This window comes from Tauraco erythrolophus, chromosome 4, assembly GCF_009769465.1.
Source record: "Tauraco erythrolophus isolate bTauEry1 chromosome 4, bTauEry1.pri, whole genome shotgun sequence".
NCBI classification, from domain to species: Eukaryota; Metazoa; Chordata; class Aves; order Musophagiformes; family Musophagidae; genus Tauraco; species Tauraco erythrolophus.
The window spans coordinates 70623338-70636391 of record NC_141468.1 but is presented as its reverse complement, the minus strand read 5'-3'; the positions used below and the strand labels follow the sequence as shown (position 1 = coordinate 70636391).

The window sequence follows — 13054 nt, the reverse complement described above, 5'->3', positions numbered from 1 at the left end:
ATTTTAAAAGCTGCTTCTCACATAGCAAAAGGTCAGTCAAGCAATTCAGATCTTGAATTAGATCTTTCCATGATTATTAATTTTTTATGTGGTTTATAATATGCTCCAAATAAAACTGAAGACCAGTATACACTGCCCCCAACTGCAGATATGAAGGTAAGATGAAGTCATAAGCATATTCCTGATATATCGGTCATCATGTACTTTCTGTGTCAGTCTTATCAGGTTCCGTCTCTCAGCTGAAACAGCAATATAATCTGGCACATTAGGAATAGCTCATGTACAATGTTATGACATTAACTGCAGATATCTTCAAGCCTTCTGTCACTGGATGCCAGCAAACGGACAGGCAGGAGCTGCCCTCACATATGACTATTCCAGCCTTGCAATGGCTTGTTCCTAAAACTAAGATTCCAGCTAATACCCCAGCTTCAGCAGATTCGTAGTTCATTCTCTAGGCCGTAGATTTTTGCTTTCAAGGTTTTTAATTCTCCTTGAATTTTGCGGGTCAGTCTGTTTCCTTGGCGGACCTCATGCAGAATTGCAAGATCCTGATCTGGTCCAATATTCAGAGTCACCTGAAAAGGAAAAGAAAAACAGATTAAGAAAAACAAAGCTATACAGAGTACAATTTAGAGAGTATTATGATGAGGATACGAGGGAGAGAACTCTAAAGGAGACCCTTTGTAGCTAGCAAAGAGGATGCTCAAGCTAATGTCACTAGGGTTAATGCATATCACCAATAGAAAAGTGTTCCAGAAACAAAAATAAAGAACAAAGCTTTCATACATTACAGTGTTATACTTGTGGTGAGGAAGAAATCTGGACAGAATATAATCAAGTTTATCTGTAACCTGTTGACTGCTTTCTACTTCCTGTAGTATTTGGAGACTCACAAAAAGAGGCAAGTTAAAATGTTTACCAACTAACTTATCTAGTTCTAAGTACCTCTTGATTTGATGACATTTTGTCATCTTTTGCTACGAGAACAAGAGGTGGTCAAACTGCTGTGGCCAACTTGTTGCCTTCTGAACTGCATACGATTCAAGAGCAGTTCAAATACAATGCCTAGTCTCAGGCCATGCCATATGGCCCATACTGAACTGAACAAAGGCTGCTGGATAATCAGAATTCCTGATGGCAAGCTAGCCGGGGCTGCCACTTCCTGTCACCCTGGAACTGGATAGCATGCCAGCCCAGTCACTTTCAAAGGCAGAGCAGCACACCCTTGACAGCTGCTCTCCCTCTTTTCTCTCGACCCTTTAGGGTGTCTCATTGTCATCATGTAGTTCTTGGTCAAAGATTTTAATATGCAAATCAGGAAATTTAGTCGTCTGTAGTAATTTTGACCTTAAATGATAAGAAGGATTCAAAGATCGCTCTGGAGACTTGCAGCAAGTATTTTGTTCCTCTGCCCTCTTGTGGTTAGAAGTGTAAAGTAATGAAGAGTACAATTAAGAGGACGACCACAGTTAAAAAACATACAGGTCTGTAGTAAAGGCGTCATACGCAATTTTCCCCACATTCACGTATGCTGTTTAGTCCTTAAATAAAGTTTAAAACCCCACAGCCAAACAAAACATTTTTAGAAAAACCTGAAGCCTTTAGTGAAGACAAATGCGTTAGCCTAAATAAACTGAGCTGTGCACCAAACGCACAGAAAGCAAGTGAATCAGTGGCACTGCCAGACTCCTGAGAGTCAGCTGGACAAAAGCTATGCCCAGGTCATCCTCTCAAGCATATCTTAGATAAATATCTCATCCTAAACTCCAACCAACATCAAGGCTGTGGCTTCTCTTCTAAGCTGTTTTGATGTTTATCTACACATCTAGAAGCTACATCTTACCACAGAGTACGCAGCTTCAATCTCCAACCATTGTTTCTACACTGATTTTCGCAGAGTTACAAATGAGATATTAACATAGGAATAAATAGAATATTCACAATACTTAAGTCAATGATCTACCTCTTACTAGAACTAAACAAAACACTATGGCCCCCAGAAAGAAAACCAATTATCATTTTCTTTGCACAGTATACCTCTGAAACAAACTACTTCACTGCCTTGCAATTTTGAGACAGCTAAGTGAGCTACAGGTATCAGATAAGAACGGTCAGAGTTTCAACAAAAAGACACAGCTAATGTATAATTAGGACAGTTCCCGGCAAGCTTCATGCCTGACTGATTAACAAAGGCAAAGCTTTTTTGCTTCATCATATACATAAGGGACCAAGTTTTATGAAATATTAATATCTAAAGGAGCACTTAGGAAACAAATTATTTCCTTAACTCTAGGGAAACACTGCATTTAAATACTGAGAATACACCTCTACAGGGTAAGCCCATAACAGTCTGCCTCAGAAATGCTTAGCTATTACCTTAAAAAGCTGCTTCTCTACGTCTTTCAACTTCTGCCGAAGCTGTTTAATGTCATTCTTGAAGCCTTCCACTTCCATATTACGGCGTTTTTCCAAGGCCTCATAACGCTGAGTCATCAGCTTCAGGCGCTTCCCCATCTTTTCTGAGCGTTCCTATGGAGATGATAACCCAATTGGGTATACAGAATAGAGGCTGCGAGATCATCACATAGCTAGCAGATGATTACAGACTAATCACCTTAAAGAGTTCTCTGCCAACATCTCTCTCCTCACGAATCCTGGCCAGCTCACCTTCCAGGGTGACACACTGCTCTCTATACATGTTCGATAGGCACTGTTCCTGCATTAGCTGGTCTTGCAGTGACTAGGACACAGGAGGAACAGAGAGAATCAACTCAAAAGCCAGTGCTTACAAAATTTCCCCTGCTCCGGAAAAGCAAGGGTGATAGATTGACAATATGACAGGCAAATAAAAATTAACAACTGCAGCTAGAGCTAATGAATTAACTAGGTAAGGACAATATTCTAACACTACTTCCATTACCAAGACCTTTTAATTAGGTTACTAGTTCTGCATGACAGCTCATCATCAGTTGAAGAACTCTCTCCTCTTCCCCTTAACAATAACATTCAACTAATGCGTAATTCCCCTTTTCACACCTGCTCGCCCAGTATTGTATTTCAGAAGCACCTACATTCGGTGGTAAACGAAGACAATTTCCTATTGCCTGCTTACTTTCTCATTCATTATTGCCTCATTTACTCACTTCAGATTTCCCAGCTTCTCACCGGAAGCGGAAGAAAAATCCTGATTACTGTAGAAGAGCTAGGGACACCAATTAGAACTTTGTTCTCCCCTGACAACAGCAAGGAAGATTCAGTCACTGCATTCTCAGTCCGTTAGCTGGGAGCATTTACACTAAAAGAAAGGCATGTGCAACATGCAGGTTAAGAACTGTTGGTCCGTATATCACGAGGCTTTCAGAAGTAGGGATTTCTTCTGGGCATAAAAGAAACTAACGCTGAAATGCTACCATAAATCCTAACTACATATTTTATCTGAAATTTGCAAGCAATGCTGAGGCAAGAGAGTTTTTTTAACATTAGTGCCAACAACAACATAACTTACAGCAAGCCAGTACAGCTTTGAAACAGCTACTAGCTGCTGCCTATCTTGGCAAAACCCAGATGCTTGCAATTTTCTAGTCAAAGACTGCTAAAGAGCCTCTACCTAAGACAAAAAAACAAAATACCTTTACTTCTCTGCTGTGGAGTTTCCAAGCTCCATCATCTGCTCGAAGCATTTTCTTGGTATCTCTCTGCTTCTTTTCTTTTCCTGACTCCCTGCTGATAAGCTGATCCGGATCTTTGTCAAGTTTCCTCAACAGACTGTCCTTCTCTGCCATCCATGCTTTCTCCTTGGCTCGGGCATCGAACTTGAGCTGGAGAAAGTCACGAGTACTCTCATATAAGAGATTTTGGGTCTTATGGAGTCTGTAAACAGGAATGCCAGTGGAGTTAATAGAATTCTTTCCTAGTTCCTACCTTAATTTCCTCAGTCATCATGACAAGTTGGAAGAAGCATAGAAGAAAAAGATATGTGCTTTCCTAACAAGTTTAGCTCTTCTCATCTAATGAAAGCAGTGATATCCTTTCAATGCGAAATAGGATTTTTGATATGTAGATTACTCTATTTATTTCCTTCCACATACAGTACCAAACAGATGGCTGCATAATTTGCTTTTCTGCCTGCTGTAGCAAGCAACATATTGAAAGCCAAAATATTTCTATTGTTCTCTCTCTTCTCATCTTGTAACTACACCATGGTCCTTCTCTCACACTCACTTATCTGTTATAGTTTTGATCTTGTCCTGGTCCCTCTGATGCTGGACCTTGGCTTCCTCCATTTGAATCCGCCTGTCTTCTAGTAGTGCCTCAAGCTGTTCCTTGGATAATCGTGTCTGTTCTTCTATCTGAGCTTGCAGGGCCTCCACCTGAACAGACATACAAAGACATTACTGAATAAGACCTCACAGCAGCTCTGCTCCTGTCCTTGCAAGTTCCTTTTAAATTCCAGGATTCTGATCAAAGAATCTACCCAAGAATACCTTTGAGAGTTCTAATTTCTCATATTTTTATTAATGCTAAGTTTTAATGTTGTTTTAATGCTAAGTATTTCAAACTACTAGAACATCTTAAGAAAAAAAATCATGCTATAGGCAAGACAGGCATATTATAAGCAGCAATAATAGACAGTAGATATTGGGAAGATTTAAATCGCACACAGGATGTGACAAATCCTGTGCAATGTGCAGAGACGCTTCCGTCCCTATGCTACCATCTTCCAATGAAATGGTGATACAAAAATATCCAAATTCTAGGAAAGCAGCAAGTCTGCATATCTTAAACGAAATTACTCAACCAGAATGAATCATTAAACATAAACAAGATAAGTAAAGGAGAGAGATTCAAAGAATCTTGATCTAGGGCACATAGTCAGACGTAAATTGGAACAAGTAATTGAAAACTGTGCATCTGGCCCATGTGTAAGAAACTATCCGAAAAAACTTGGCGTGAATTTAGATTGCTTGGTTTTGTGACTATTTTGTATGATGCTTTTGCTCCAGAATAAATGTTGTTAGACAGCTAACTGGCCACTAGGTCAGTCACCACTGCCTTTGGAACAACAACAACAAAAATTAAAATTTAAAAAAATAAAATACATCTATCTGCTGTACAAGTTTGCTCTTTAATTTGCTTTTCTCGACTCATGCTTTGCATACAGCTTCTCGTGTCTTCCCCAAATTATGATTCTGCATGTTATCTTTCATTCTGTCATGCTACCTACACCCTATCTTTCACTGAAGTCTAGCAAAGGGAACGTTTCATTGTCTAGTGCATCTTATTGGGGCTGCCTAATTCTGTCTCAAACACATTGCTTTTGTCGGACTTCCACAAAGTACCCAGCGCTGCACATCTTCTATGGGTTTAATGTAAATTGGTAGCCACGACCAAATTATGGGAGATAACATCAATTACACATTCTATATTTAAGGGCAACACATTCAAGTTGACATTACTGAAACATCTCCTCAGGTAAAGCTTCCAGGACTAGAATCAAGTTCTTAAACGTAAGCCTACATTCATCACAAAGAAAGAGCTAAGCAAACTGACAGAAAGAGGAAATCCACAGTAAGATGTGGGGACTGATAAAATTGGTATGTCTACATCTTACGTAAGCAGATAGCGTATTTTTCTATCATAATGTCCTAGACAGCCAGGAATTATGTCCATCACTTAGTAAATGTTTTTACCTGAAGTAGAAGCGTTTGATTATCTCTCTGATATCTCTCAGGACTTTCTGGTTTTTCTCCTTTTGCTGCTGGTTTCAAAGTGCTCCTCTTGGTGCCTATTGCAGAAATTTAACAGAAGTAGAAAAAGGTTTTCCAATCTACCTTTAGTACCTTTCCAGGCATGAAATATTGTGTGTTCTGGCAGGCCTACAAGATCAGGAAAAAGCTTGCCACTGCTACAGTCACATGGAGTTCTAGGAGGATTACCTAGAAGAGCTTCAGAACTTATGATGACCGCATACCTTTAGCCCACACTAAGACATCAAAATATTTAGACAACCTACTAATTTTCTTGGCATATACAGAAAGCAAACTTAACAAATTTTCTTAAGTAAACAATGAATAAGCAGACGACACAGCTGCACAAGCATTGAGCCTTGAATGAGTTTTGAGCTTGTTAGCTAATTTTAGTCAGTTTGGAAAAGGCAGTTCTCTCAGAAGAGAAAATCAGTAAGTAGACATGCAGACCCTCACTCCTGTCTACACTACTGGCAGAACCCACACCTTCAAACACCTATGGCTAAGGGTGCCTGTCTTGTTGGCACCTGCATCGCTCCAGAAGAGCCATTCCTCAGTCATACCAGCCTCTTCCTTAGCTGAGCAGATCACGGACATGAGAACCAGCTCAGGTTATTTTAAAAGATTTTGAAGGGAAGCCAAGACTACTGCATGTATTTGTATGTACACATGGATATGTTCAGGGAACTTAACGGAGGTATACCAAACTAGTCACAGTAAGGAAATTATTTTGGTGTACCAGACACAAACACAGTGGAAAAAGTATCAGTAGCTGACCTGCTTGGTGTGGTACCTGTTCTAGAAGTATCATTCCGTTCACATGGCTCTCTGGATTTAGCTGGCCTTTGCAGAACAGTAACCTACAGAAACAAGATTAGGTATCTGCGCTGAACATCTGACTTCTCCAAAGTTGCAATGGCCAAGAACAAATCTTGAAGAGTAAAATGAGATATCCAAAAGAACAGCATTACCTTACTTCTACCACAAGACAAGGAAGACATTCACAAACGTAATGTCCGTGCTGAAAAGTTTCCTTTATCATGGCTGAGTTTGGCCATTTCTGCTTACTTTTTTTTTTTTCACCAAAACAACTGGAAAGTAATCCTGCCTTTGCTGGCTTCATTAGGATGAAAATCAGCACCCTCAGCAGGAAAAGGAGCATTTTGGGGACAGAGAAGAGGAAAGTGAAGATGAAGATCCCGTTATTTCCTTCTTTCATACTCCTCCTGCCTTAGCGAGACAGAGAAACATGAAGCTTGATTTATCAGCACATTCACTCAAGCTACTGAACAAGCCTGGGATAAAAGCAAACTGATACAACTACTGAAACAACCCAGCTGTTGAGCTGAAACCCACTTAACACAAGCAGGAGGCCATGAGGGAGCAGGTTATAACCCCAATGCTTATCTCGAGGTGACGCTACATAATAGAACTAATTTTAGAGCTACCCTTTAGCAGAATTTTAAAGTTTCTGCGAGATTTTTGTACTGCTTGGGCAGTGCAGAGAAACCACAAACAATGCAGCAGATTTCAGTCTTTTTCTATACCTTACTCCAAGATAAATCCTATATTCCATCACAGTCTCTGTATGTCCGAATCATTCATGACTTTCTTAAGTAGGTTCAGCTACACTGCCCTTCTTACACGCTGCCATCTAAACAATTTTGCATTACTTCTGAAATACGTGATACAATATTGCCTAGAAGAGATGGCTCTTCTGCCGTCTCTTCCTGGGCAGGAAACTGCTGCAGCAACCTCAACACTGCTTTACTCTTTACTGAGGCCCTAATTACCACCTTACCATGGCTCTCGGAGATAGCTGATCTTCAAACGCCACACCTGGCACTTTCTGCACTTCCTTTTTTAATTTTTCCCTTTGTGGTCTTCTCTCCAGCTTCTCAATGACCATCTGCCAGATAGTTTCAGACTCCTATCTGATATGTAGGAGGCTGATCTGGAGGTATGTTTTGAAGGTAGAAGGGGTAACAGCACCTACTTCCAGTGTGCTTGCTCCTACTTATCTGTCAGCAGCTACAATAAAGCCTGATGTTGCTACAGAGCTACAGATCTCTCCTGCTTTGGGCTCATTTAGCAGCTTCTGACTTATGGGACAGATCTGGTCTGTGGTTAGTCTCCATGGTACAGACCTTCATGTTATAATCAAAAGCAGAGCTCTACAGAAAAATAGAACTTGCCTTATGTGGAGGCTCCTTGTGAAAGTATGTAACTTCTCCTCTGTCTGTTCCCACTAAAGTCAGGAGATGTTGAATTTTTTTTCTATCTTCCAGTTCCCTGGAATTCAAAGAAAATGGTCAGCACATCACTATTTTTAAATACGTCAAGACATTGTGACACACTGTTCTTCCAGTTTACACGTTAATACCTACAAGTTTTCCAAACTGTTGCAGTTCTTGAGAATACTGCTTTAGAAACAAACTCCCAAAGACATCACTGATGTTGCTGATATGAGAACACCGCCAATTCCACTGGCACTGGGGAGAATTCCTCTTTTCAAATATGACAATACTACATAGCCTGATACAGTAATAGTACCTGGTAGTAAAGAATTTCCATTCCAGAGCTATGAACTACCTAAAATCCTTTCAGATACTTCATTCAACAGATTGTAAGCATCCCTTGTTTTTAAAGCAAACTACATTAATGGCTGTATCAGACTTTTCATCACACTCTGGAGAAGTGCCAAAGCACACCAACACACATTTTAACTTAAGTTCTTCAAGCTTCTACAGAAAACTTGATATTAGCACCTACAAATGTTCCAAAGAAGGTTTGGAACTCCTTTGCCACTGGCAGCTACTCTGGTACAGCTGGTTATCTTCCAGTTCACCAACTACATGGCATTAAAAAAGACTGGCTGTCAACATGACCCCACAGAGTCAGGGAAAACTATTTGCTTTGGGTTTTGTTTCCTATTTGAGTTTGAGTGTTTTTAGGGCTCTGAGAGGAAGTTTTGCTAGGTAGGTGCAAGGTCTGCTTAAATCAGAACCTCTGCATTCAAACTGGTAGCACACAATTCAAATCTGAATCTATGTTCAACTTCTGCTCTTCCTTCTACTACTGGAATAGGAGGAGTAAGTGGAAACATATTTAGCAGCCCAGATTGCATTGCGCCTCTAAGACTGGTACGATTTCATAGGAGCCCCCCCCTGGGAAGTGTGGCATAATTGCTTCTCTGAAGACTCCAGATCTGGATGAGAACTAGAAGACAACGCATGCAATTGCTACTGCCAGTGACCCAGCTCACCACCTAGACAGCACACCTGATTTTCAGACGGTCGTTCTCTGAGTAAAGACGAAGGACATGTTCCCTCTCCTGGAAGAGGTAGACTTGCATATCGCTCAAAGCCTTTTGTAACTCCGCAATCTCCTCTTCTCGCTGACGTACTTCCCATTGCAACTTGTGCTAGGTAGAGAGGACGTGGTACTTGAAATGATACAAAGCATTGGGCAACACTTGCAAACATCAAACTGCTTGTGCCCTGAGCCCGTAACTGGTACAGAACAACGGCCAGTTCAAGTGAATTATTTTATTCTCTGACAAAATTTGACCAGATGAGGGCAGTATTTGAAAAAATATTAAAAAAAAAATGTTTCGACAGGGAACTCAAGGCCCTGAGAATCATTGTCACAAGACAATAGTCAAATAAAGTCTAAACTAGGGTGTCCAGTTTCCAGTGGTTTTATGTCTCCACTGGTAGACAGAGCGGCACAGGTATGGAGAGTCTGACGTCAACAAAAACCTAGCAAAGCCTCTGTAATAGCACTTACTCTAAAAAGAACTCACTGAAGAATAACCACTGAAACATTTGCATGGTTTAGTAGTGAGAAATTTGGTTAGTTACTAAGTTTCATCAACAATTTTTCTATCTGGTGTGGAAAAGTAACAAACCCTTCAGAAAACCATTCCTGTAGGAGAGAAGGCACTATTTTGGAACTCGCCCCTCTTTTTCCCGTATGTTGAAAGTATCTTGTATGCCGCAAATTTCCTGAGACATTTCAGGCTGCTCCAAGCATGGCCAGTACTTGAGGAGGCACCCCAACCACCTGAGAAGCAACCATTCTGTTCCCAAAGGGTCACTCATAGTTACAAAGACAGCTGCTACACAGATGTATGCTGTAAGGCCTATCAGAGCACTGAAGTTACAGACATTCTGAAAGATTTTTTTTTGCCTCTTAAAAGGCAAAAATTTCTAGGTTTTGGAGTTTCTTTTAAATTCATTTTTATTTGCTGTGCAGTACTACTGCTTAACAGCTTACAGCCAAGCTTATGAATTCCGTTGCAGTAAAAAGAAATTATGTCTGTATCTGAAATCTCATTAAATTTGAGCAAAAGAGCACTCATTCTTCACTATCAGAAACAAGAGAAAGAAGTTGGACAACATGGGAACTGAACATCTAAACTCAGGCTTCAATTTAAAAAAAAAGCAAACAAACAAAACCAGAAACAAACAACCCACTGTGAAGATACAATCAAACTATAATAACTTAAGAATAGAAGGATATCCTACAGGCACATTTCCCTTTGCTTTGACAGAGGACAGATAGCTAGATTTTACAATCAAACTCTGAAATCTACTTATTTCTTCTTAGCTCAGTTCTACCACTTAACTTATAAATCTTAAGACCATCTGTGCAGTTTTCAACTGAAAAAAAAAATTATGTTTGTGCAAGGATACGTAGTTCATCATAATTCAAAAACTGTTTTCCTAACCTGCTCATCATACGTTTCTTTGTATCTCTCCAGCCTTTTTACCAAATCCTCATGTTCCTCATCAAAGTCAGCAATCTTCTTGCGGTAGTATTCCAGCAGCTCCCGGGAGGGACGGAGAAAGGCCAAGCGCTCATTGATTGAAGGGAGAGGAGTGAAGTCCTCCTGACTCAGAGACTGAGAACTAGTATATCTGGATGACACATGAGGGGTTGCCAGCCTGGACAGAAACAGTTTCTAATGACATGTAAGCTTCAGACAATAAAATAAAAAGAGTTTCTAAAATAGTTAAAAATAGATTTTCAGTTTTAACACAGATTAGCTTGTCTGTGCTCCAGGTATTAACGGGAGATCACAACATTTAGAAGAACCGAAAGCTTTGATGTAGAACAGCTTCCAGATATACTACACTGTGGAGATAGCGCCAACTGATGGAAAAGGGAAAAAGGACAATGTTATGTCTCATGGGTTACGTAGGGAAGGTGAACGTGAAAGGAAGAGGAAGAGGCAAGAAAAGGAGAGACAAAGTGCACAAAAAGTACATTGTTGTGCAATTAGATACAGTAGTCACTGTAAGATAACCAGGAAGACATAATCTGTGACAGAATCACCATCTGATATGCATAGAGAAAAACACTTTCTAAAGACAGACTGTTGAATAAAGAGCGTAATTCAGGTTAGCTGATGCACCGGTTATCGTAAGTTAAGGTGTAGGTCTAGGAATCTACAAGCTTTCCTTTCTGGTGTACTTGATGCTCTTATACACATAGCTTGTCCACCCTTGACAGTGAAATGGACACTTCCAAGTTCTAGAATCTTATGTTGAAGTACTAGATGTAAAACACGTCAATATTACATAAATCAAATCAAGAATACATACGTACAATTACATATCTGATTTTTATTGTAAGCAATGTTTGCTGCATTCAGACATGTAATTCACTCAAACAAGCACCAAATTTTCAAATAGAGCTGCATGTAGAGTTCAAAAACGTCTTAGCAAGTGTTCTTTTTTGTTATTTATGTTGATTTGACACTTTTTTTTTTAATGATACCACAAGTAACAGAATTAAAGTTAAGAAGTCACTTTACTAAACATCTGCTTAACGAAGACACAGTCCAGAGTCTGATTCTGAAGCCAGTGTCAGAATTTTGATTATAAAGTGACCAGGCTGGTGACATTGGGGCAGCGGTGACATTTACAGACGGCTCACCAAAGCTGCTTAGATCACAACCTCAATGTGCTACATCCATGAAAACGTGCCAAGATCCTTCAGTCCTGGCGTTGTAGGAAAGTATTAAATATGGAACAATACGATTCTTTCACGTTGGAACTTTCCCACTAGCTGTGCCCAGAAATACCTTAAACAACACACTTGGAAAAATAAATAACAGCAACAGAAGAAAGCAGCTAGAAGGCACAAGGTGAATACTTTATTACTGAACGACAGAACAGTAGAAACGGAAACGTGTAGGACAAGGAGGCACACAGGTACAAGGGTGGACAAAACGGCGCCTTACGTTAAGCCTGGCTACCGACAGAAAGAGAAGAGCTCCGGGGCCAGAGCCCGCGGAGCCGCCTTGGCACGGGGTGACTCCGGAGGCATCCCCCACACTACCTTCTGGAGCGAGGGGAGGTCCCGGGAGAGCAGTTCGTCGCGCTCATGGCGCCCCTGCGGAAAGGCTGGGCTCACCGCGGGCAGGAGCAGGAGCGTCGAGCCGGGGCTCTGCCAGCCAGTCTGCGGCCCCGGTACCGCGGGAGGCGGACAGTGGCGGAGCCGCCCGGCAGAAACACGAGCTAAGGCGCGTCGCAGGCCCTGCCGGGAACGGCCGTAGCCGCGCGGAAAAGCCCCTGGAACGCCCCTGCCAAATAAGCCAGGGACGAGCTCCCGAGGCGGCGCGGGAGCGGCCCAGCCCCACCGGCACACGGCCACGGCCGCCGCCGCCTTACAGCCCTCCGCCGCGAGAGGCGGCCCAACGGCAAAACAACCGCCCCAACCGACCCTCCACAACTTAAACGGCGAGGCGGCCTGCCGCCCGACGCTTCCTCCAATCATAGGCAGCCTTCCACGCGCCGCCGACCGCCTCTACCAATCGGCGCTAGCGACACGGGCGGCAGGGCTCCCGCGCCGGCGCCTCTGGGAGTTGTAGTCCGCGGGTCGCCGGCGGTGGGCGCACTGCGCGTGCGCAGTAGCCCGCGGGGGCGGGGCGGCGGGATTTGGGGCAGAAACATGAAGGCCTGGCACAGTATCCCTGTTTTTATGACGGCAGGGCTTAGGGCTTTGGGCAAGATAAATGCAGGCGACAGCAGGAACTCATTTCATCGACAGCGGCCAAATAAGATAACCATTTTTCTTTGAAAATACACTGAACGACACACAGGGGTTGTGAAGCACTCACGGGTTCAAGTTCTGGCTGAATATCCACATTTTTTTTAGATCAACTAGATGATTTTCAGTCTCTTCCTCCTCACATACATCTTCCCATACCCAGAGGTGCTTAGTATTCATCTCACAATTTACGCAATATACTAAGTATGCTGGAAAAAAAAACCCTGCACGCTAACAAGGCAGCT

General features: G+C 41.9%; 1 protein-coding gene across 1 annotated transcript; it reads right to left on the bottom strand.

Moving 5' to 3' along the window:
- Positions 1-365: 365 nt before the first annotated feature.
- Positions 366-12145, bottom strand: CCDC77 (coiled-coil domain containing 77). The gene is made up of 11 exons (XM_009983256.2): positions 12099-12145; positions 10483-10699; positions 9032-9174; positions 7946-8042; positions 6544-6610; positions 5694-5788; positions 4225-4373; positions 3633-3873; positions 2618-2743; positions 2380-2532; positions 366-578 (listed from the first exon to the last, which is right to left on the bottom strand). Exons 1-11 carry the CDS (start codon positions 12143-12145, stop codon positions 432-434), a joined length of 1482 nt encoding a protein of 493 aa, XP_009981558.2. The 3' UTR covers positions 366-431.
- Positions 12146-13054: the final 909 nt, after the last annotated feature.

Coding starts and splice junctions, on each gene's coding strand:
- CCDC77 (XM_009983256.2), bottom strand. CDS start 12,145: ATGAGCGCGACGAACTGCTCTCCCGGGACCTCCCCTCGCTCCAGAAG. Junction 8,043..9,031: donor AACGACCGTCTGAAAATCAG/GTGTGCTGTCTA, acceptor TTTGAATTCCAG/GGAACTGGAAGATAGAAAAA. Junction 2,744..3,632: donor TCCACAGCAGAGAAGTAAAG/GTATTTTGTTTT, acceptor CCTGTGTCCTAG/TCACTGCAAGACCAGCTAAT.